This window comes from Emydura macquarii, unplaced genomic scaffold (assembly GCF_026122565.2).
Source record: "Emydura macquarii macquarii isolate MOO-44397 ecotype Brisbane River unplaced genomic scaffold, CSIRO-AGI_Emac_v2 contig_295, whole genome shotgun sequence".
NCBI classification, from domain to species: domain Eukaryota; kingdom Metazoa; phylum Chordata; order Testudines; family Chelidae; genus Emydura; species Emydura macquarii.
Window position 1 is genome coordinate 1,075,670 of NW_027130432.1, and position 25,520 is coordinate 1,101,189.

The window sequence follows — 25,520 nt, forward strand, 5'->3', positions numbered from 1 at the left end:
CTCTTCAGAACTTGAAGTCTGCAATGCTTGAAAGCCAAAAAAGTCTTGCTGCTTATCTAGGGACAGTGGGTCAGAAACTTATCTCAAGACTTGCCTGAAAGAGGGGCACTGGAAGACAAGAGCTGTTTAACTCAGTTTGGTTCTCTCTTTAAATTTGAGAATGAGGACTTGGTTTTGGATATCAAAGCTATTTTTCTAGCATCTCCCTAGTAAGAGAGCTGAAGTCTTTTCACATTTGTTTAAAGATTGGGAAGGCAGGGAATTCTATTGTAAAATTGGGGCCTGCACACAGCTGGTTTTACCTAGTTCTTAATAAATTATTCAAATACCCTTGATTAACAAGGAAAGTTGCATGCAGGTAGATGCTTCAACACGTAAGAAAATAAAGTGGTTTTTCACTGAGTTGTGAATTGTGTGGGGTAGGGACAGTGGTGGTATAGTACTTAGTACAATGGCATCCTTGAAGGACTTCTAGGCACTACAATGAAACAAATACAAAGGAACTAACCAGTTTAGTTTAGTGTACCCTTTGGATAAATAAAGTGTGACAAGGGGAAGGGAGTATATTATACACCAACTGCTTTTATTTACTTTCAGAAACCGCACAAGATGGTTAAAAAAACTTTTACAACCACTCTAATTTAGTCTTCCATTGTTCCCAGTCAGCTCTAAACCCATTATGTGTAAAGCCCATTTATTTACCATGCATCTAAAATGATAGATACAGGCTATGAAATTCTTTATTCTATTTGTAGCAGCTTATGCAGGTGTAGCCAATACCAAGCCTCAGGACAAGTTGTACACAAACTTTACAATGTAGAATTTGAATTTAAAATAGGAAACTTAAAATCTACACAAAACTGGTAAAAATCAAGCACAGATACAAGGACAAACTTAAAACCCATGTGAAAAGGAGTCTCGTCTTCCTTTCAAGTGCTTTATTCTGCTACAGAACAGTCAAAATGAAGATGTAAGCTTTGTGGTTAGTTTAAATTATACACTCTGTAGATACTATAGACCAATTTAAAAGTTACACATACAGCAATAGATGTCCATTGGTTCATCTGGATTGCTTACACAATCCATCTGGATTGCTGAAAACAAGTCAGGCAAAACTTGAAAGAAAATCCTTGTGCAACTTTTTAGACAAATGTTTACTGATGGGCACACTGTACCCCAGGTCCATGATGAGTGCTTTCTTCATCAGAACTATCATTGTAGGCTTCACGCCTCTGGCCACCACCTGATCCACGAGTGGTATCAAATTCCTGAAGATCTACTTCTTCTGTATCACCAATTACAGTGGGAACTTCTGGTCTAGCTGGCAGGAGATCCTCAAGTTCCTGCCAATAAAAGGAGACTAGTTAGTGTTCTATCAGAAAGCAACAGTGTCAATATCTGGTGCATATCTCCCCTTCATTGTTAGAACTTAATCATGTGCAGAGAGCCTATCAGGTGAACTAAAGGTGTTTTTTTTAACTAGTGCAAGCTCCAATGGGGACATTCATGTTAGGTTAAGACTGACTTATTCTGGTTGATCATAAATGGATTAACAACTTTAAAGTGTTCAGCAGGTGTTTACATTTGCATCAATTTGCATTGGTTAAAATCAGTCTTTTAAACTGTTGCAACTTTCTCATGTAGACAAGGCCACCATCAGCAAGAACTGATAATTTATCAGAAATCAGAACAGCAGCCACCTTTTTTCATTTATCCTCTTGATATAGTAGCTATTGCAAGAGCAGCTTTTATATACCTTCCTCTCTAACTCCCGAGAGTGGATGTTTTAAGAGGTTTTTCATGTAAACTGACCAACTTCAATGGAAGGTTTTTAAATCACCTGAGCACTGTAAACTACACTGAAAGAACAATTTGGCTGTATTCAAATCCAAATGTAACTACTGGAAATGAAGAGGGTCAGACAATACAATGAGCCCTTCACACCAAAAATGTGTTTTGAGATGTGATCAAAATGAAAGGATACTTACGGAGAGCTTTTCTGGGCTAATCCAGTTATTTTCAGGAAACTGCACGTCGAACTTTACATAAAGATCTCCTTTTTCAAAGGGATTGCGATACTGTGGCATTCCTTCACCTCGAACTACACGAACACAACCTATAATTAGAAAAGACAGAAAAAGACTAATTAGTTTTGATTAAGAAATTTGTACTTGTGCCAGCTTTCCTTGTGACAAAGTAATGTCTCTGCATTTCTGTGACAAGGGCTGCAAGTTGCGAGAGCATGAGAAGAATTTGATACCTACAACAGTTCAAATATTACAAATGACACCTGTATTTAGATAAGTTCTTATATCAAATCAAAGTTTACCTGGTTCAATTACTTTTCCAGGAGGATATTTCACCACAATCTGACGTCCATCCAGGTGTTTAAATGTGAACTGAAATCCACACAGTGCTTCAACAAGTCCTATCTTGTGTGTCATATGCAAGTCATTTCCATCCCTCTGGAACACCTAAGAATGAGACAATCATCATCATTCTGCATTCTAATACTTACTACTTCCAGATCTCTACCTGCCCACATCCTGGTTTCCCCAACAATTCTCTATTGTTACATCCCCACAAAAAGTCAAAGATACTATTTATTTAGTTCTACTTACAGAAGTCCTGGTGTACAATAAAGTGTCTCTTGATATAATCCTGCAGTAATAAAATCCATAAATTATAAAATTGCTGCCTTCAAAAATTAGCACTGATGTCAGGATCGAACTTCACATCTACACCAGTAATAGCTTTCCACAGTTAAGCAGGCCATAAGAGTTGCACGCTGTGCAACATGCAATATGGCATATAGAGGTTCATTTCTGTGACTCAGGTTGCATGTTCATTAGAAACCAATTAGAGATGTAAAGTGCTGTGACTGTACAACAGACTGATCCTTCCCTGACCCAAAGATCTTCAAATCTAAAGACAAGAATCACCACACAACGCATAAGAGACCAGGTAATAAAATTATATTACCTCAAATTATTAAAATTACCTTAGCCTCAAAATGTTTATATAAAAGCTAGCTGCTGAGAAGAGCCTCTTCTCTGGTTTTAAAAAAAAAAAGTGGAGGGACCAAAAAGACAGCCCCAATTTACAAGGCTTTATGGTATTTTACTCCACTCGAGTAGTACTTCAGACTCACTGCTAAAGTGCTACAGCCCTTATAGGCATTCAGTTAACTTTAGCATGAAGTCTTCGAGAAGTATCTTCGGTGCAACAGACAAACTGGAAGTGTCTTATTCATGTGGTATACATGAAATAGGAGTGCTGATCTAAGTCCTCAGGACTAAGCCACAAACTTGTTGTGGATAGTTGCTTTAACTATCATTTATGGAACAAACTCCATTAGTATTCAAGCAAGATCACAGCTGCTTTAAATTATCTGAAATGAGGCATGAATGAGGGGTGAAGTGAATGAGGATCTATTAGCCATTGGCATGAATCCAGAAAGGTTGCTCCTTTTTCTCTTCGCACCTCTATTACATACACCTAAAGTTGTTCACTACTTGCTTGCATAGAACACACACTAAATATCTGAAACAGCATATAAAACTTGGTTCATGATTTCATCCTCAAACTTATGCTTTCTTGCACAGCAAGAAAAGACTTGCAGGAAAAAATTTTTCCCTTCCAGGATTAATGTCTGTCCTTGAAAATAAAATACAGCAGTTTTATGCTGTTTGGGAGAAGACAGTGGAGTTTCTCCTTAAGAGCAACCAGGAGATACATTTTAGTTTCAGTTGGCATATCAACAGTGACAAAATTTTGTAGTAATTTTATGCTACCTGCAGACTCAAACATATTCAGGTAAAAATTTTCTCAGTTGCTAAACCCAAATTTAAGAACCTGCCAAGGTCTTTGTTTCTCACATCTTGGAAGAAATCACCCAAGTGACTAAGAAGCATTTTTCAGTACCACAGTTGAACTATTCAGGCCTCAAGTTCCAAATACAGTTTAGATACCATGATTTTACTTAAAGAGTCAAGTGGCTACAGGAAACCTATATTCACATTTCCTCAAGCTTCCTTGGTACATTGAAATTATGGTACCTAAATGATTTAATGCTTTAGGTTCCTCTCAAAAATCATAACACCTTGCAATTTCACCACCATACTAACAATTTTGTTAGCAATCTTTTGTCCACATACTCGAGAACTGCAGTTGTTCATTAAAAAGTAACTGAGGACTGAACTACAGAGTTACTGGTAAACATGGTCATAGCAAAAAGGAGATAGGCACAATATGTTTTACCGTACAGGATAATACAGCAGCAGACATAGCTAGATCAAGAGACCAAGACTGAGTAGATCTCTGCTTCAAATCCTGGAATTTCTGACCCATCATTAATGCTAGTAGTACCTGACATGAAGTCATATTATATATCCTTGTAGCCTTCCTTTTCCTTCACGCAACCACAGTCAAGAAGTTGGCAAGAGCACAACGTTGCACTTGCAACTGAGCATATAAGGAAACCAGACAGCTGTAGGAGAGGCTGGGTTCAATGCTTTGATGTTGGAGTGCAACTCCAGCATGAATCATTTTAAAGATTTTTCAGATACCTGTACTATGTCAGTTTTTAATTCAAAGCCTTCTAGATGGATGGTGACTAGAATTTGACCACTGAACTTAAATTCACAATACTGCATTTTGCTTATGGAACACCAAGAAAGAAACAGCTTGCAACCCCCAGTTTCACACAATAGGTTTACATGCAGTTATCATAGTACTGAACCATTACTTATGTTACTTCACCCTAATGCTCTGAACTTTGCCAAAAATAGTTAACATGTTAAAGCATGGAAACATTTTCCTGGACTTTATTATACACTGCAACTTTCCTTAATTAACATGTTCTAGTAATTTAGCATAGTGTAAGTTTCATAGTATTTAGTTCAAATATATGAAAAACTGATTGTCTCTAAGATACATGCTGGGTACAAATATGAATGTGCCAAGACCAAATAAAAATGCAGATAGCCAAATGCAAAGGTCTAGTGTTTGGGTAGAAAATAGTGCACTGATCATAGGACTGCTCCTATTAGTATGATCATGCTGCTTATCTGCCTTAATATTTCCAAACCCATTAGTCACACTTTCTAGGTTAATAGAGGCAGAGAGTATAGTTTACAGCAAGTGAAGAGTGATGGAGATTAGCCATTTTCATCTGACAGCCTTTGAAAAAAAACTGCTGGCTTCATACGCAGCTTTACATACTGCATGCCAGGGTTGAGGCAGGTGCACAGCAACAAGGGCAGAACATTCATAATGGTAAGTCTACCAAGGATAACCCTGCTTCAGTTAGGAGATTAACTTTTTATGGCCATTTTGAGACAGTGGGATGCTTAGTTTACTGCTCTGCATGTCTACAGACAGAGCCTTCTAGCTCAAAATTGTAGCAGTTACCTACTAGGAACAAGCCATGCATATAAATTCAGTTTCTCTCTCTCAATTGTTCATTCTAAGTAATCTAGGTAATTGCGTAAGTGTCTGAACTCCAACCTCCAGTTAGAAATATTTAACGAATATAGAAAACCCAACAACTTTACTTCACCTATCAAGTCATAAATTACCTCATTCTCCTTTTCTTGGAGCAAGAGGACAATGTCTCCTGGTTCCACTCCTGGGGCCTGATCTGCTTCTCCAGTAAATGTAATTCTCTGGCCATGTTTCATGCCTTTATCTACATGAACTTCAAGAATCTTTACTTCTTTGATCACCTTCTTCCCTTCACATTTTTTACAACGGTCTTTTTCATTAATAACTTCACCTAGAGAAAGAAGGATTGTTAGATTTTTCATTGTTTTTCTTCCTTATATGAAGATACAGTACCACTTATTTTAACATACATTGGGGGAATGTGTCCAAGAGAACCAGTCTCAAATCACTTTTGAAAAATTTTGCTTTTAGTGAGTCCCACAAGGGGAAAGCCAATCTAATGCTATCCTATTTAGCTAGTCAGAACCTAAAGCCATAATCCTATGAAACAGAAGTATACAGAACACTAGAATGCAGCAGTTGTGCCCAGTCCTACTGGAACTGTGCATTTAGATTAAATCAGGCAAAGTAACGAAGTAGCTAAAAAACAGGAAACCACACAGTTTTTCAATTTGCTAAAAAGTTTGACTGTTTATATAATAAAAACAAACTGCCAAATAGTAAATTTTTATTGCAGCTTGGCATTCATATTTTTCAGCTATTATGTCATAATTAGTACAAGATTTCAGACAAATTACTGTTGTGTAAATTAAGAAAGATCCAGGAAATACATGAAAGGCCAAGGATGTTTAACTACTGCAGATATGCCCAACTCAGCAAACGTACTGTAGAACGCAACACTATTATCTCCACCTTTCATAAAGTTAAGAACAGTTTAAGTTGTATATGGATTTTAACACTTCTTTCTAAAGGAGGAATAAATTGATAATAGTTTGGAAAACTGAGAAGAGTGGACACAAAATCAATGATTTTTTAAAAGAACTTTAATTTACATTAAATACAGGTTTATTTTTAAAAATCCATTTAAATTTGAGATGACATAAGTTTAGGCCTAACTTTACTATAATCATTTCAAATAATTTAAAATAAAAAATATTTAGCAGTACACATTTGGTGCCAAGTTTGAAGCAAAGCTTGTTTTCCTCTTCCAAACTATGAATAAAAACTAGGTGTGAGAGGATGAGATCTACTAGTTCTAAAATCTTGAAGAACATGACATCCGAAACAATCAATTCAATTATTAACTGCAGGTAATACTTCCTTTGTTTAAAAATTTTAAATGCAAAACTTTTTCAATGAACACTGAAGGTAGTTTTATTTAATAAAGCCATTTTAAAATGCTATTTTCATGCATTTAGTTGAATTTGAATTTCCATCCAAACAGAGATAGACAAAAAAGCAAGTAAAAAGTTAGCCTAGTAAATAAAAAAATGCATCATTCATTTTCTACACACCATAAAAATGTAAAAATTACAAATCTCAATGTAAGGCAAGCTACCCAATTGCTTCAGTGCATAGATATAGTGCATCCTCCTAGTTAACAAGAAGCAGTACCCAATTTAATGTAAAGGCTATATATGTTGCCAATAAACATATGTCAATGGCTACTAATATACAAGAATCATCCTCTCTTTAGGAAAATAACTCAAAAGTACAAATGCTGAACATTAAAACTGATTATTTAAATCCGTACTCCAAAATGCTTTATTTAAATCCATCTACTCTGATGCTGAGTTGAATTTATCCCTTAAGAGTAAATGGTTTTCTATAGTGCTTACTAGTGATAGCACTAGACAGCAAGATACTGTGTAAGCATGTCCTGCTATTTCCAAGGAATAGCACCTGCTATTCAGATTCCAACTCTCCCCTAAACAGATGGCAAACTTTGCAAAATTGTGTTCCTGTTCCAATACATGAAGAAATATCCTTTACAGACTAAGCTCAAACTTCATTAATTTCAAACAAAATCAAATCCAGAATTTCTCCAGATGAGAATTTACAATTGAACCTAGATTCTAACCACTTTAAACGTTTTTAAAAGTGCAGAGCACAGTTGGCCTACCTTCTCCATTGCAATCAGAGCACACAGACTGCATCTGCTGAACCATCCCAGGAGCCAGCTGTCTGATCATGATACGAACACCTCTACCTCGGCAAGCACTGCACTTCTGAACAGCTCCAGACTTCCCACCCTGACTAAATTGGAAAATGCCAGTTAGATTATAAAAGTGAAGTTATTTTGAGAACATATGGAAAAATCAAAACTAAACTTAAATTTTACACCTCCAATTGCACTGATGCAGTGTCAGTTTATTAGGCTAATCTATCACTAAAATACAGATGTCTTTTCAAGGTTTCATAAAGAGCTCCATCAATTGCATTATAGGAGGTTAGATTTAAGTAACTTCCTTTCTGATTTTGGTGGTGTTACCATGCTTCAATATTTTAACCTGTTCCTAGCTTGCATGTGAAGAACTACACTTCATGCTATGCCAATCTGAAGTAACAGTTTAATACATTTAACAGTAAGAAGGCAGCCAAAAGGTTCTAGCACCATTAATGAAAAATATAAAACTTACCCATTACATGAACTACAAAGAACATTCTTGCTAAGCTGTAGTTTAGTTGTCTTTCCATTATATAGATCTTCTAAAGACACTCTAGAAAATAAAGTTCTCCAATATTAGTATTCCAATAATCACTTTGGGAAAAGTAATTTTAATAGTCTACCTTATGTACAAGCTACTGTCTAAGACAAGTTATGGCAAAACTAAAATTGCAGCAAACTTCAGCCTTGTCTATAAATACTTCTGAAAAAACAGCCATATGTAGAAATGTTAAACAGGAAGTTTTTGAGCAAGTAAAATTCTGTACACTGACATTGCAAAAAAGGCTACATTAAGGTAAGCAATTATTAAAAACACAGAACCCAAATCTTTCATGATTTTAAACCAGCCTTTGCAGATCAGCTTCGGGTCTGTGAAATCCCATTAGAAACTATGCAACTGAAAATGTACACATTTCAAGGAAAAGTTTAGATTAGGCAGAAGCCAGAGCAGAGGTTAACTGTCTAGCGGAGGACAAGAGGAAACAAATTAGCCTAGTCTTCTGAAGAATTAAGAAGGGTTTACAGGTGATCTAATACTAATCTCTGTAAAGTTTGTTAACACAAGCAATACAATTCCTATCAGTTCTGGATAATAGTTATTGTTCAATATTTTCCTTGAGAATTCACACTAGCAGTTTAAATTTTGTTTTATTCATTTCCACTGGAAAAAAGTGTTTTGTGTTGATATATTGTTGCTATGTTCTCCTGACCACTTTAGCAGTCAGATTGCTAAAGTTGGATTACAGGGTATCTAATGCACTAGAAAACAAAACCATTTGGTTCTCTTATCAGTACAATTAAGCTACTTGAAAGTTACTATCTAACAACATTTAGTTCAGAATTTTCCACATTTCCAGAGACTTCAGAAGTCATTCAATAGTAAATGCAACTCAGTTTATTTTGAACCACACAACATTGCTTCTGATATCAATGTTTAGAAAGAAAACTGAAAAGCATTATGAGAATACAAAGCTAATTTATAGTTTGCTTGTACTACTACTTGCTAGACAAAGTGGCTGTCATGCAAAAACAGATATTACTAAGCACTTAATGCCAAGAGTGGCCTAGCCTGCAGCACAGCAGAGGTGTGGTCGGAAAGATGCTGCTCAGCCTGCAGAAGACAGCAGTGAAAATAAGTTGTAGGCTTATGAAAATGAGCAGGGATCCTAGAAATCCGTTTGCCACGGAAAAATACGGAATTTGTATTTTTACAGAGAATCTTTAGTGTTTACATTTTGAGGAAAAGTAAAAGCATATAACAATTAAATTTTACTGAAAGTACCAGGGTCACTTATTCCAGTGGTGCCCCAACTTCACAGCAGGGCCATGTAAACCTAAGCACAACCTTGTGTGGGCCAAACAACTGTTACATATTTTAATAAGATTTTAGCTGACAGCCAAAGCCCCACAGCCCAGGGCTGACAACAGGAGCTTTATTTTTTGTGCATTTAAAATTTTTTTTTCTGAAAATATAAAATATAGACATAGAAATATTTGCTATATGTAAAAAATACAAATTGCAATTCTATAGATTTTATTTTATTACAATGATTGATGGCACTGGTAGGGTTCAAACTTGTTTAAAAATTGTCAATATATCAATAAAACTTGTGTTGAACTGATATTCACACCCACACAGAGGCTAGGGAAATAAAAGTTCAGCATTTCATTTTACTTGCAAAAACCCAGGGATTTTTATGTTTTTTTTAAATCAAAGAATTGGGAGTGGGAGTTACCAGGGAAAACTACATCCCTGAAGATTAGTAGCTGCAACTGATTTGCAGCCAATAATTTCTGCTATGCATAATTAATGGAAAATCATCAGAAATTTGCAATTGTTTTGACACTGAACCCAAGTATAAAATGCCTAAAAAAGAAAACCCATAACACAATAGTAGCTCAACTTCCCAAAAACATTTCAACTAGTGAATACTAAGGCTATGTCTATACACTATCACTTCTGTCAGCAAAACTATGTTGCTCGCCACAAAAAAAAAACAAAAAACAAAAAAAACCACCCCACAAAAAAGCCACCCCTCACTAACATAAGTTACAGTGACAAAAGAGCCAGGTGGACAGCACTGTGTCAGCAGGAGATGGTCTCCCACTGACATAGCTACTGCCACTCATTGGGAGTGGTTTAATTATGCCAACAGGAAAGCTGTCTCCCTCAGTGGCATAAAGTAGTTACATGTGAGATCTTATAGCGGTGCAGCTGCAGCAGTACAGCTATACTGCTGTAAGGTCTCTAGTGTAAACAGTCTTAGTAGTTTCATGCATTCTTAAGGTCAGAACATCTGACTAGTTATGTTAAGAATACAGCTAGGGAAAATAATTCTAACCAACCAGTTATTAACAGGATTATGAATGGGGCTGCAGCGCTTCCAATCAACAGAGGATCCCAATAAAACAAAAAACATCTGTAGGATCCCGATAAAATGACCAACAGTTATTTTCATGTCAAAGGGGACTAATTCTCCATGAACCAAACTTCAAGATCTAAATAAAATATTCAGGTTAGATACTGATCACATATTGCCAGGTTACTAGGCTGGAAGGCTAACATGTCACACTAAACAACTTTAGGCACATTTATGATCAAATAATATAGATGGCCATTTGTGTAAATCAGTCAAGAATAGGCAAGGTTTAAATTTTTATAAAAATAAGCAGAGTTTACACACTACATGGACCATAAGTTTTGATGTTTCAGCCACATACATAATTCTTTTAAAATACTATTACCAAAGGCAAACTTAATGCAGATAGATCTGTTTCTTCTAACTTTTGCTGAAATTTAGAAGTAACTTTCAGTGAATTTGAATATTCCTGTTTGTTGTGGTCACACAGAAAAAGTAGAGACCTTTTGAATGAACTGATGCCCAGTAAAGCATCAATGATTATCAAACTAGGTTCACCCTCACCCTATCTTTTCAAAAACTTAAGTGAGAAGAATTATAGTATCAAGATACTCACTTAAGTGGATGCATCATATCTTCACCTCTTCTTCTACCGTTGCGACTTCTACTCTGACTACCCATGAAACTGAACAATCCACCACCAAAAATGTGGGAGAAAATATCGTCCATTCCACCACTTCCACCACTACCTTCTCGAAGACCCTGTTCTCCGTATCGATCATATAATTCACGTTTCTCAGGATTTGACAGAACTTCATAGGCAAAGCTTATTTCTTTGAACTGAAAAAGAAGTCAGAAAAAGCCCATAAGTTACTTTTACATTCATAAAAACAGATTTACTTGGAAGGTGTTCACAAAGGAAATGCTACCATCTGATTTACAGTCCAACTTCATCTTTTTATGCATGAGGAAGTGAACACCCTAAATGCTCTTTCACATCAGAACATTTCATTGCAGTCTGTATTTTGTATCTTAGAACAGGTAGCTTTGGCTGTACTTGTGTGCATCCAATTCTTTTCTTGTTTTATCATGAAAGATAAATGTATCCTCTTTACAGCTCTCCACTGATTTCCCCTTCACTGCTAAGCACAAGCTTCTTATCTTCAAGGCCTTGTGAAGACTAGGATTTAAGTGTGTGTTGTTACCACATTAGCTAACATTAACATTAGCTAAGTATTAACATTACCCTTGAAGTTGTAATCTAGATAAGGCTTAAAGTCCTGTTTTGATGGACAAAAAGGATGTTTTAATCATGTTATCTTAACAACTGAAGAGCCCTCAACAGTTGTTAAAGCAAAACGAATCTGTTGTAGTCTTCACAGCCAACTAACATGGCTTCAGATGTGTTACTCTTCTTAAAAGTTAAGAAGGCTTTTCAGTCACATTAACCCAACTCATTTGAGATGACTGAAGACTTTTTATTTTTTTATCAATCAAGGCAGATCACTTAACTGAGCCCTGCATGTCTAATCTATTTTATCTTGAAAGTGATCCCTGTATACATTGTTTGCATCTCTTTCAAACACCTCCACTTCCATCTCTTAGGAGTGGAAAGCACTTCCAGGAAAGATCAGCAAAATTGCTGTCTTACTCTTCAAATCCCGCCGAAACAGTCACCTCTCCCATGATGTCTCAAAGCACAGCCACGTGACCCCAGCTAGACAGGTGGGTAATGGATGCTTTTGCTTACTGTACAATAGCTCATTTTCATGTTACTTTGTCCTTGGCCCCATTTGTCTCATCCACTTGAGAGACTGTCATATTCTAGATTAAAAAAAAAAAGTGATCCAAAGAAATCATAAACTGCGTATATGTACACATCCTAATGTAACAGGGCCCTGAACCCCTTGTTTGGTGCCCCGAGATACAATGGCAATACAAATATATACGTTTCAAGAGTGAAACAAAAAAATCTTACTTTGTCCCCTGCATTTGGATTCTTATCAGGGTGGTATTCCTTGGCCAGCTTTCTGTATGCCTAATTAACAAAAAAAATTACACAAGTCATTAGGTCTGTGAAGGATTCCAGGTTTCAAAATAAATACAGTTGACTAATTGAAACTGTACTCTTCAGAGAGAGAGATCCAAATGTCTCCAGTAAGGATGTAACCGGCACCTACTTAAGTCAATAATGGGGTACAAATACTTCGAGGTCAGAATTGACCATAAAGCAAAAGTCCAGTAAAATGAAACAACTGACTTTAGTTCATTTATACCTCCAAAATAAAATAGAGTACCTGATGTGTTATTTTACTGACTCAGTATTAACTACCCATTTATGGATTTGGCACATTAATACAGTGCATAGAGTAACCAAAGTAATACAAAAACTAACATTTAACTGTTGATTTTCTGTATTCTGGTTTAGGTGTTATACTGAAACTGAAATCAACCAATTCTTTATACAGCACCCATTACTGACATAAAACTGTAATTTCCAAATGTGAACAAGGGTTGAGGATTATCATTAGCTAGAAAGTATGGATTTGCATACCATAGTTATTAAGCCACCATGTTGGATGTAAATCCTGTCCTGATTTGTCATGCCTCTCAGGAGTCTATCAACATATTCAGAACAAAATGGCTGCCCAAGGTTCTCACCCAACACAACCCAATCAAATCCACGTTGATAGTCAGTTTCTTGGTCCTCTTCCCTATATATCTCTCAAGAAAGATTTAGCCCCACTTTGAATTAAGTACATTTATTAAATGGACAGAAGTATGTGGACTCTAGTCTTTTAACTCGATTGTTCTGAAACAGTAGCACAAGGAAGTAAAGCAGGGTGATACAATAGGTGGTTTTAAAACTGCTTCTTTCCTTTTGGACACTTCTGGCTATATCTGAGCAACAATATTTTGCATACAGCTTAGCATCACCTACTCCCTGCTACCACTCTAGAGTGATGGAGCTGGATTTAGTTGAGGAAGTTTTCACTACACGGTCTCAAATCAGTTGCATGTGATGTAGAGAGCGGATACTTTACTAATATAGAAATTTTAAAAGCTCAGAGTGTAGAGACCTGAACATCTCAAAAACAAGGAAAAGCAGGATGTTGAGAAGGGTTTAGACATGTTTTTTCCTTTCTATAGTATAATACTACATAGCATCTCCACATCATTTTCAACTGATCTATTTATCTAGAATGCTGAATTTGAACTATATTTGTATTTTTTTCAATTAAATGCTCTTGAGGTAGAGAACACATCTTTTGTGCAGGAATGACTAGAATGATATTGCTCTATACAGACCCATCTTTTCACTGAATAATTATTAAATATTCTGCATTCATGCGTGTAAACAGGGGAGATGAAGACTTACTGTAAAACTTAGCCAGTGTAACAAAACAGAACCTTGATTATCACCCAAATATTCTAGAATACACTGAAAAAGTCAACTGCAAAATCTCCAGGCCTTGTCCACATTGGGTATGCACTACAACTCACTGTGTGGATATTTTTATTCTGGTATATGTGACATAAGCAAAACCAAAAGTCACTTTTAGCTCATACTAGTATAACATTCCTGTTCATACAAATCCTTAGTAGATCTTTATGGGTAGGTCTACATTGTAGATGGAAGTGAGCCTCCTGGCTTGCGTAGGCAGACTTGCACCAGTGTGCTAAAGATAGCAGCACAGATTTTGCTGCTTTGGCTCTTGAGCCAACCCAGCCTGCGAGTCTGTCTACTGGGGTGACAGGCTGGCTCTCAGCTGCAGTGTAGACATACTCTAATGTAAGGCCCAAATCCGGCAAGTAAGTATGCACCTGAGTAGCCCCCATTTAGCTGAATGGAATTACTCAAATGCATGTTTACTCAGATAAATATTTTCAGGATCTGGGCCTATATTAGCATTCTACTGCAGCCCTAGAAGATAAAAGATATTACTTAATACAAATTAATCAGTGTTGAGAATAGTTTTGCCATTTCATCAGCATCATGATGATAAAGCTATTTTGCTTTCACTTTTCTTTTCTGTTTTTGTGTAAGAGCTTAACACCAGATTAAAACAGCATCTACATAAGTGGTCTCAGTTACATTAGGATAGTTTCTAAGTAGGTTCTCAATATTTGGACACACATTTAAGTCTAAATTAATTAATGAGATTATGTGCTTAGCACTGGTACAGTTAGCAACCTTACCATTAACCACTAAAGTATGTTTGGATCTACACTTTGGACTATGTAAGTGGTTTTTTTAATAGATATTAAACAGTTGTGTTCCCAGGTTCTTCATTCATTTAAGGAACAGGATATTCTAAACAGATTTCCTTCTGTTGTCTGTATGATCATATTTGGTTGTGAGCAGTTTATAGCTTCCTTTTATCAAGACATCTCTGATATGTGGTTTCATAATGATCAATACAATGATCAAACAAATCTGGCTATTACATGGAGATGCATAGTTAACAGTAGTAGCAGCACCTACATTGCAAGCAATCACAGACAGTGAATAGTGACTACCTAATGAAGGTACTGATATAATTTTTAAGCAATGGGTGGTGCAGTTCTGGGGGAGTGGTTTATATACTACAAGAATACAACCAATAAATCGTTACATGTCAGTGCTAAGTATAGGTTAATGAGGATTCCAATGCTCTAGGCTCTTTTACTCAGCTTCTTTGTTTATTTTCCCTAGGTGCTTTCAGCCTAGGAAAGATCAGAGCTGTAGGGAAGGAACAGGAAGACCCTAATGGAGTCTGTGCTGCTGCTGAAGTAGGTCAGACAATAGTACTGGCTAGAAGTCAATGCACTTCAGCAGGTTTTATAGCTGAAGCTTTTATTTACGACAGGATTGGGCATGAGGGGATCCTACCTTGCAGAGGCACAAGAGATTGGGAGAATCGCCCCCTGGTGCTCAGTCACTATTCTGCGTATCTCCCCACACTGGGCACCAAGTAAGGAGACAAGACAGCCGGCTCTAGAGCTGGAGCCCCTGGCGACCCCCTCATGTGGAGTAGGTACACCAGAACTCGTGGCGAAGATACCCTCCTTCCCTCCCACCGCCCACCCGGGCCGAAGCTCCCCCCTGCAGGACGCCTCGGCCTCCCTGCGGCCTAGTCTCCTCCCCCAGCGCAGGTCGGGCGAGCAGGCCCCAACCGGCTTCACGGCGCGGCCTAGCCCAGAGGCCTGCACCCCGTCCGGGTCCCCACTCGGGCTGAACCCGGCCGAGGCCCGCGGCAGCCTGGCCCGAGGCCTCCGCACTTCATCTTGACCTCCCGGCTGCCTAAATGGGGCCTGCCCGGCCCGGAACCTCCGCCGCCCGGCCCGGTACCTTCTTGAGATCGTTGTCAGAGGCCCCGGGCGGCACCCCCAGGATGTCGTAGAGCTTGGTGTCGGCCACGTTCGCCATCGCGGAGAGACGAGGCAGGCTGGCGCGCAGGCAAGCAGGACAGGCCGAGCGGGAGCGAGGCCGGCAGCGAGAACGAGACGAGAGCGGGACCAGAATGAGAGAGGTCCCACCCACCAGACGTCACCCACGCACGCACTACGTCAACACGCCGTGAGGCGTGAGTCTACCGTTCGGGTCCGCCTCCTGCTACGTATCCCGCAGGTGCATGCCCCCTACCGGGGAGCCGCGCGCTGCACTTTGTTACCATGCCCCTCCCCCACCTTGGCTCGTGGGTCAATTAATTCTGCGTGCCAGAGCGTGGTGCGTGTCTGTTAACCGCCGGGCTGGGCTCATTCGCCCCGTGCCAGCGGTGGTGCAGCTTGCGAGAGAGTTGTGGGGACAGGCAGGTACAGAGGGGAAAAGACAGTGCTAGTGGTATCGGTCCGCCCTGGAGACAACTGAAAGCAGGGCCCCTGCCCCTCCCCAACCCACCCCCGCCCCGAGTTGCTGTTCAGGCGGCCCCCCGCCCAGGCTGAGCAAAGGCGCGGAGCCAAACCTGCAGAGCGTCGCGCCGCGCCGCGCTCTTTCTCACAGGTGTAGTGGCTGAACTAATAAACCGATAGATAAACTCAGGCGCCGTCATACCCAAGGGGCTTTGTTGAGTTGTTGATGCATTTCTCAAGCTTTTACCTTTCAACAGGACATTGTCCCTGTTTGCCCAGCACTGGTGGCTTCCTTCATTAGCTTTATCGGGGTTTCGCCTACTTCTGGTTCGGCAGGAGTTTCACATAGAAATCGCTGCTGTTGGTGAATCGTACCCATCTGCGCGTATCAGGTTTTTATTTTGTCATCTCGCTGTTGTTCTTAACAGCGCAACGTTATTGGAGCAGTTAGTGTAATAACCTCCGTGTTTATCTCAGGTTCCAAGATGCAGCCTTCTTTTGAGATTCGTTTAGTTTAGATTTACCTCTGCCCCGCACAGGCTGGTGGTACCTCACAGTAAATCACGAGCTCGAAAAATGCTCTGTCAGAGAACAGAGGCTCTAGAAAACTTTTCTTCTGTTTGAAAAAGAATGAATCCAATATCGCTTCTGGCTCTTTTTAATCTTTGATATTATTTAGCTCATTTTGTGCCTGTCATACATTTTAAAGGATGGGTCATATGTTAGGGTTTTAACAAGTTGAAAGCTATAGTTCCTGTGATATGTGAGAATAAATTGTAAACAATGCCTTCTTTTTTAGGGAAGTTTCTGAGTTAGCTAGCTCATTCTGGCACATGAAGCACCAGTTAGGATGGGGTTTTAAACCATGAGATTTGAAACCAGATCCGACTTTCTCCACTGTAAAGAGGATTTGGATCTGATGTGGATACACATGCATTTTACAAAGATGGGTCAGTCTGTGCTGCAATGTTTGGGTCTATATGTGATCCAAATTTCTCCAAAATACAAGAGGTTTAAGATGTGGTTCAGATGCATCACTAGTTATAGGTGACTATTATTATTATTTGGTCCAGTGGATTTCATTTTTTTGTTTTGTTTTAGGATTGTACTTACTGCTTCAGAAATATCTTCCTAATATTTTGACAGTTATATGTTATAACATTTGTTTTGGCACCTTGCGCAGACATTAAAGCATTAGGTATTAAGCCAATGTTGCACTGACCCACAGGAGCACAGAGTAATCTCCAGACAGATCTTCAAGCAGGGGGCTAGAAATCCTGGTTGTGTTTAATGAGAGGTTTGTCTCTTTAAATCTTGCATAAAGACTAGCCTTTCAACCCTTTACCTTGGTGAACCCGTTCAGCTGTGTTTGCCTCAAAGGAGAGCTCTAAAATGCAGTGTAGGTGCTAGTACCAGGGGAGGGAGGCAGCTGTGCAGAATAAACCCTTCCTCTATGGCTTTCTAACTACCTCTGATGCTTGTAAAGAGGGGTGAAGAATGACCCAGCAGCCCTCCTCTTGCTCAGGTTTTGAAGGGAGGGAGTTCTACCACTGTGAAACTTGAGGTGAAGATGATCCCAGTGATACCAACCCATCCTTCCCTACTGGCTAGGGACAGGGAGGAAGTGTGAGGAGGCCAAGCCCTCAGGAGGGTGTGAAGGAAGTAGAAAACTGAAAACCAGCAAGCAGGATGTTCTGCAACGTAGCCTTGAAGGGAAGACCATAGAGAGGTACTTTGAATTGATTCATTGCTCTGATGTGTTGGGATTTGAATTGATTGGTTCCCCTAAGGGGAGTGGATTTGAATTGATACACCTGTCTGTCCTGTCCCCCCTTTGCATACACAATAACATGATGGGGATGTGCTAGAAGAGGCTTCATGCCTCCTCCCCCTAGTTTAGGGGAAGGGAGTGGGAATTTTTAGCCCTTAGGTAGTGGATCCTGCTTAGAGGCCTAAATGCTGTCACAACTTGTTTACTATGGTGCTTTTCAAGTGAGCCAACACCTTTAAAGTGAGACAAATGCTAGTTTTGGAGGGAGCTGTTGTGGGGGAATAGGTGATAGCATATATAGAGAGACATGTCTCTGCAAATTTGAAAGAGGCATGTCTCTCCCTAGATTTCCCCTTCCCCACCCCTACCTGTAAGCCACCCCACCAAACCGTAGACTATTTGAGGCATATGTCTTCTCTCCTTTCCTGGGAGTCCCTTGTTGTCTCCGTCCAGTGTTGCGTTATGCTGTGCATAAGTAAATGTCAAACTACCACATAATCCAACAGCAAATATATAGAATAAGTACTAAAATAATGTTGAGAGAGGAAAGTTTTTTGAGCTCATTTTGAATAGGAGCGAAGAATAAACAACGTGGATGAGTAAGGTTTTACCAAATTGAAATGATATAAGCAAAGGCCACATATTAAAGAATAGCAAGGAAGGATTTCCTTCTGCTGGGTATCATTGCCAATGTGTCCATGAAGTATTTAGGTAAAATATAAACCATTTGCTAAATGATAATGCAACATTTATATACCCTACTTATTGCTATTATCTTTGTTCTGGTTCATGTCTCTGGCCATTCCTTCTGTCATTTTTCTTCCTTCCATCTTCCCCTTCCACCACCACCCTAGCAAAGTGATAGTAAACATAAAATGTAATAATGCACTGAAAGGGAAATGCATTCCTGTTATAGCAGCTGTTACATCAAGTAGCTGAGGAATTGTCTTAGTATTACCTTTAAAAGAAATGATAGTCTTTTCCACTACCAAATAGGTTGTGTACAGCAGAACTCAGAATGGTACAATTCCTATTTCTCTGAGCTGTTGTTTCAGGCTGTCTTCAGACTTAGGTAGGGATCTGTTTTCAAGATATTCTTGCATCCAGCTAGAAGTATTTTTTAATTAAAGCTGAAATTCTTATCTTATCATGTGACTTCAGGAGCTGCCTATGTCTTAATCTAACCCTGCCTGCACCCAGATCCTGTCCAGATTTTACATTGGCACAGACTTTGGAAGTTTAGAAAGTATGATGTGAAAGCGGCTCAAGCACTGTAGACACGATGATTGATAAGAATTATATTCAGGAAAGTTCTGTATTACACTGCTGAGTCTCAATGCCTTGATTTAAGGTGCTGGTGTTCCTTGTAGCCAGGGTCCACAACAGATAGCACTTTGCAGGAGGCACCCAGCAACTCAGAAGAACCTTAAGTGGCAGCATGATAGGGGCCTAACAAATAAAAGCAAAAGGCAATTTTTTGGAATATTGAAAGTTTCAGATGTAGATTCTGTTCTTTCAAACACTTATACATGTGCTGATCTTTAAGCATGTGAGTAATCTTAAGATGCTTAAAGTTAAGTGTGTATGTAAGTGTTTGCAGGATGGCACCATAGTCCCAAATTTCAGTCAAAGGAACTACAGCTAGAATTTTCATGGGAGGTACCAATAAAGACAAGATTACGACAGGTGATTCTATTTTGCATTCCTTGTAAACACCAAGTTCCTGTTTGACTTGAGAGGATTTTGGTTGACAGGACTTGAGGTTTCATACTTTTTTGGCTAGATATTGCAAAATATTCTTAAAAAAAAAAAATTTGCATGAGAACAAGATTTATTTCTTTTTCAAATTTTAAGCATTCTACTTTGGTATTGGAAACCCAGATAACAGTGTTCTGTTAGTGTTAGAGAATCAGAAAGTGAAACTGATCAGTCTTATTTCACTGTCAAAGAAATGTCCATAAAGTAAACTGACTGCATACATTGTTAAAAGAAAAAATATTTTAAAAATCTTTTAATTTTAACAGTCTTCAGTGCTAGTAGTAACACACAATGGTGCTCTTCATTTCTTCTGTTTAGATGCTCTAGAATAGGAGTAGTCAATGGGTGGACGCAGGCCAAATCCAGACTTCCAGATGCTTTTTAATGGATCCCAAAATCATCATCTTATCGTTGTTTTTATTGTCTCTGGAGTCTGGACCTTGACTATGCCTTAACCAAGAAATTTGGACCTTGACAAAAAATAACTGAGTACCCCCCGCTCTAGAAAATGAGAACTGATGCAGTGCCACAAGGGACTGATTGGCAATGCTGGGTTTAGGGGCAGGCGACCCAGACGATTACTTGGGGTGCTGGGCTTGGAAGGATTGGGGCTCAGGGTACTGTTTTTATTGTTAGTGACAAAAGGGAAAATAGAATGTTTGAAGTAAAATGTTTCAGGTATTCCGTGTGTGGATTAATTTTTCACTAACCTCATAGAATGTTCTGGGCCTTTGTAGAATCTCGAGGAATGTTCCATACTTTCAGAGAACTACATTTTCCTCAAACCTCCTAGAATGTTGTCAGCCATGCTCTCGTGGGTATATATGTGATCCTATCATACAAATTTATTGTCTTATATGATAAGGATAAATCATGCATGCAAATTGTGCATCGAAGTCTTGAAAGGGGCTACAAATGCATTAAAAATAATGTATTCAAAAGTTTAACGAATGGGTGGAAGGCGTTGAATACACTCCTCGAGTGGGGTGCCATTTGGTCTAGAGCTGGCCCTGCTGTTTGGCCTTTGCCCTGTCCCTTGTGTAGACATTTTTATTAATGCAAAGTGGGTATAAAATGCTTCCAAATTAGAATCACGTGGCAGTGGTATAAATAACGGCACAAGGTGCATTTGACTCTAACTCTCACACCTATCAATAAACCTCACAATGGGAGGAAAAAGTTTCTCTCCAGTTCTGCAATGATATTACAAATGCTAAGATCATGTCTACCCTATGGGTGCTATAGCGGCACAGCTATTGAGCTGTAGCTATGCTGCTGTAGCACCATAGTAGACACTTCATACAGTGACAAAAAGGGTTTTTCCATCTTTGTAGGTAACCACCTCCTCGAGTGGTGGTAGCTAGGTCAGTGGAAGTATTCTTCCATCAACCTAGCACATCTACACTAGCCTTTGGTCAGCATAGCTAAAGTGCCCAGGGTGTGAATTTTCCACACCCCTGAGTGTCATAGCAATGTGGCACTTATAAGTGTAAATTAGGCCTAAATTTTTGGGCAGATTTCCAAGTACCTAAATAACCAATAGACTAGTGGGTGAAAGAAACTGAACGCATAGCTAAAAGACAAGTTACTTTTTTAATTCATTACAGTTTTCAGGGAGCAACTAACAGGATAGCAAGACCTAAAGAATTTATAAAAAGTCTATCAAAGTAATAATTCTAACACTTTTTAAGCATCACAACACACCTTTAAGGTAATTATGTATTTTATTAATTAGAAAAAGAAAATAAGGGAACATCAGCAAATAGTATCAGAATATAATGAGAAGGGTGAGATTTTGGCCTGAATTACAAGGGGGAAGAGAGTCTAGGGGCTCCTTCCCTCTCACTCAAGACATTTATAGTGAGAGTTAGAGGGCATAAAGCCAGGGTGTAGATGTACAGTGCACTAGTCTATATTGTGCACTATGTTGTCATGCGGACCCTGCTACTCGGCACTAAGAGTTCTGTTGTGCACTTTGATGTACTGGAAACAGCAATAGCATGATCAGTTAGTGTGTGGCAAGCTAGTGCACCAGAGATTTACATCCCAGCTTGCCATGCTTACATGCTTGGTCTACACCCAAATATTAGATCAATCTAGCTACGTCACTTATGACTGTGAGAAATTTCATGCCCTATGTGATGTGCTTACATTGACCTAACCCGCACTGTGGACCCAGGTAGGCTGAAAAATTCCTTCTGTCAATGCAGGAAGTGTTTATGCTACAGTGGCACAGCTGTAGGGCTGTAACTGGGCTGCTGTAGCTACTGTGGTGTAGATAAGCTCCATGTAGACAACCACTCAGCTATGAGGGAGACTTTATGGAGTTTCACCTTTGGAAGAGGAATGATCCAGGCTGTGGGGGCCTGCTTAGGCTCTGCCATATTTTCTCTGCAAATCCATCTCCAGTAATTTGAAAGGCTGTGACATGGAGTTGAGTATAACTTGTTCAGCCTCCTCAGATGGGAGGTGGGATGAGCTGGGAATTCTGGGATCAGCCGTGGTCAGAAGAGTGCCTTACATGAGCCGTAACTTGAAGAGGTGGCAAGGTGGAGACAAGGGGGATCATTGGATTTCTCCCATATGACAGAAAAATTAGGGTGTATTTCTCCTACATGACAGACAAATTAGGAGGAAACTCAATTCTAATGGCATTTCCCGTCCCATATATGGGTTATTCTCATGGGGATAGAAGGTCTACCATGAAAATTGAGCAGCTTATAGAGAGAGCTTGCTGAACACAGCAAAAAGGTATTTGTAAATATTCTTGCAAATAGCCTCCCTCTCCTCTCCTAATGTAACTTGTTGTTTTCAAACCCTTTTATTGATTTATTTGCAAACACTGAACTTCAAGAGTAATTCTTCAAGAGTAAATTCTTCAAGAGTAAAATTCATATTTTCTGTAATGCCTATAGAACAACAGCTAGAGCATTTGGTGTGCCAAGATTGCTGCTTATTATGCTAATCGTAATCTTTTCCCTTTTACTTTGTCCTTTTCTTTTCTGTTTGTTTGTTCTCTCCACCTATTGTCTCATCATATGCTAAGTGTCTTTGTATCCCCCTCTGTGGTCCTCAAGGGCACCCACTCAAGGTTTCTGTCTCCTAGCTGTCACCCTTCTTGGGTGGAGACCTGCATTTCTCTCCCCTGAGTGGGGTTTTAAGGTTGCGCAGCTCCCTGCGCAAGCTTGTCTGCGTAAAAGCCAGTGCCTGTACTTTGCTTTCTCTTCAAGGGCTTTGACCACTGTATTGCTGGCAGTTACAAGTTAATATGCAGCCCTTTCTAAGCAAGCACATTTATCCTTTATATATTCTCTGTAATGTTTTTATCTTAACAATTAAAACCCATGTATCTTATTGGGCCATAGTAATTTGCAACTCTTTCGCAAGTCTGTTGGCTGGATCAGAAAAAAGGCCCCACTCAGTTTAAATGCAGTTTAAGCCAAAAACCCATTCTTTGTTTTTGTAGTCTTTGGAAAACCAGTTTGAACAAGGATATGTGACTATTCCCAGGGAGTGGTACCTCCCTGGAGGGGTTTACAATGAGAATGATTCACTTTAATCACTTCCTACTGATTTTAGTTCCTGTAGGAACTGTGGTAACTCTTCACCAGGGAGTAGAACACAATTGTATATACAATCCCTAGCCTTCAGTGGTACCTAAACTTAATACAGTGTGTTTACAATATGCCTTTTGAGGCAGCAACTGTTTTTTTAATTACATGTTTATATGGTGCCTAGCACAAGAATGTTCTGCTCCCTGGCTGAAGCCTCTTGCCTTATACTATGAATATTTACAGAAGACAAAGGTGGTGTGAATATTAGCTTGAACAAATATTCACAGAGTGCTTGTCCTGGAATGACTCTCCTGCCCATTTTGTTAAAGCTTTTTCTATTATTCACAGATTAGATTAATCAAACAATTATGAATGTTTGGGTACCTTGCAATTTAAGTGGGTTGTTCTCTTAATCAGTTTTTTATATAAACTTTATTCTCTTATCCTTTTCAGAGTTTGCAGCAACAAAATTTTCTTCTTTTGAGGAAATCCTCTAGCATTCCACACTACGTGAACATTTGAACTGTAAGTATCCAGTCTTTGAATGTTTTCAAAACTTTGATTACAGTTGTCTGCACCCTTGGAACATATTATTTCAACCTATTGTCCTACTGATCCTGTTGTAACTCTTTCCTTGTAATTCTAAGTTGTGATGCCGCTGTTTCCATTCTTAGGAAAAACATTTCAGATTGTCCTAAGGTGCTAAATGTTGAAGTATGTGTGTGCGTCTGCAAAACTAGAAACTCAGTGCACGTGTACAGCCCCTGATTTGCATATGTGCAAATGTCAGAGGTTGCATAAGCATTGGTGTTTACACACTCAAATAAGCTGCGTACAAAGTGTTTGTGTATTTTTGAATGTACACTTACGAAAATCTGTCTGATTAGATCCTGTATTCTACAGACAATACAAGATTGTTAAATTATGAAGGGAAATATAAACTGTACATACATTAATCTTTGCAGTGTTGTTGTAGCTGTGTTGATCCCAGTATATTAGAGAAACAAGTTGGGTGAGGTCATAGCTTTTACTGGACCAACATCTGTGGGTGAAAGAGAGAAGCTTTCAAGCTTACACACAGCTCTTTTTCAGGTCTAGGAAAGGTACTTGTAGGCCTGGTCTTAACTAAAAAGTTAGGTTGTCCCAGGTATGTCACTCATGGATGTGAAAAAAATCACACCCCATAGCAATGTAATTAAGCCCAACCTAACTTCCCCCCATGCAGACAGTGCTAGGTCACTAGAAGAAGTATTCTATCGATTTAGCTATCACTTCTTGGAGTGGTGGATTATGTACACCAATCGGAGTGCTGTAGCTGCGCCGCTGTAGAGTTTCAAGGTTAGACAAGCCCAGAATGCCTCAGATAGGTACAAGAGTGGAGTAGATAAGAAGCTAACACGTTGCAAGAAACCATTCAAGGTAAAGCTGGCAGTTAATACGTCTAAGTCATAGGATAAAGGAGGGTTAGTAGGGGCTTGTCTACACTTACCTCGGAGATTCGGTGGCAGTCGACTGGAGTTATGCAAACTACGCAAAACACTTGCGTAACTCCTGTTGACTTCTGTGCTTCTGTTATGCGTGCCGTCTGCATTGCGCCGATGGGAACCATGTTCCCGTTGACGCAGCGCTACACCACTTGACAAGGTGGTCTTAATACGTCAATTTCTGGATCGACTGAGCAGGTCTTCACTGACTGCTCAGTCGATCCAGATAAGTCCATCTGCCGGTGGCAAATTTGCCGCCGTCAGTGAAGACATAGCCTAGATTACAGATTGTTGTAATGAATCATACATACATAAATCCAGTGTCTTTATTAAATCCATTATTTTTTTGGTGTTTAGCAGAGTTATGAATTTAAGTTTCTAGGCTTAGCTTTTTAAAGTATTGTCCAGGCTTCCTTTGAGGAAACCTGCATGGGTCATAAACATGTCTATCACAACTCGTGGTGTACAGTGCACTAAATGCCCCAGTATCAACTATGTGGGTGAAACCAGATAATTACTACACTCTTGAACTCATGCAGAAAAATAATAAAAAACAAAACCACCATATTCCCCATGGATGAACACTTGTTACAAAATGATCACGCCATATTTGACCTTTCAGTTCTCATCCTCAAAGATAGATAGCAC

General features: G+C 39.1%; 1 protein-coding gene and 1 long non-coding RNA gene across 2 annotated transcripts in view; one reads left to right on the forward strand and one right to left on the reverse strand.

The window, feature by feature from the left end:
• Positions 1 to 562: 562 nt before the first annotated feature.
• Positions 563 to 16,017, reverse strand: DNAJA2 (DnaJ heat shock protein family (Hsp40) member A2). Its single transcript, XM_067550453.1, has 9 exons — positions 15,806 to 16,017; positions 12,452 to 12,511; positions 11,090 to 11,313; positions 8,085 to 8,165; positions 7,568 to 7,701; positions 5,580 to 5,776; positions 2,330 to 2,474; positions 1,989 to 2,116; positions 563 to 1,343 (listed from the first exon to the last, which is right to left on the reverse strand). The coding sequence occupies exons 1-9, from the start codon at positions 15,881 to 15,883 to the stop codon at positions 1,155 to 1,157; spliced, it is 1,236 nt and encodes a 411-aa protein (XP_067406554.1). The 5' UTR covers positions 15,884 to 16,017; the 3' UTR covers positions 563 to 1,154.
• Positions 16,018 to 17,640: 1,623 nt separating this feature from the next.
• LOC137154712 (uncharacterized) overlaps positions 17,641 to 25,520 on the forward strand; it is a 95,461-nt gene continuing 87,581 nt past the window's right edge. The window contains exons 1-2 of the long non-coding RNA XR_010920284.1: positions 17,641 to 18,034; positions 23,842 to 23,913. This is a non-coding gene — a long non-coding RNA (uncharacterized lncRNA). The remainder of the gene's footprint in view (positions 18,035 to 23,841; positions 23,914 to 25,520) is intronic.

Bases quoted from the DNA above. Each gene is read 5' to 3' on its own strand.
- DNAJA2 (XM_067550453.1), bottom strand. From the start codon at position 15,883: ATGGCGAACGTGGCCGACACCAAGCTCTACGACATCCTGGGGGTGCCG. The intron at 5,777-7,567 runs GTAGGCCAACTG...TTCTTTCTCTAG, and splicing joins CTCTGATTGCAATGGAGAAG to GTGAAGTTATTAATGAAAAA. The intron at 2,117-2,329 runs GTAAACTTTGAT...TTCTAATTATAG, and splicing joins TGGAAAAGTAATTGAACCAG to GTTGTGTTCGTGTAGTTCGA.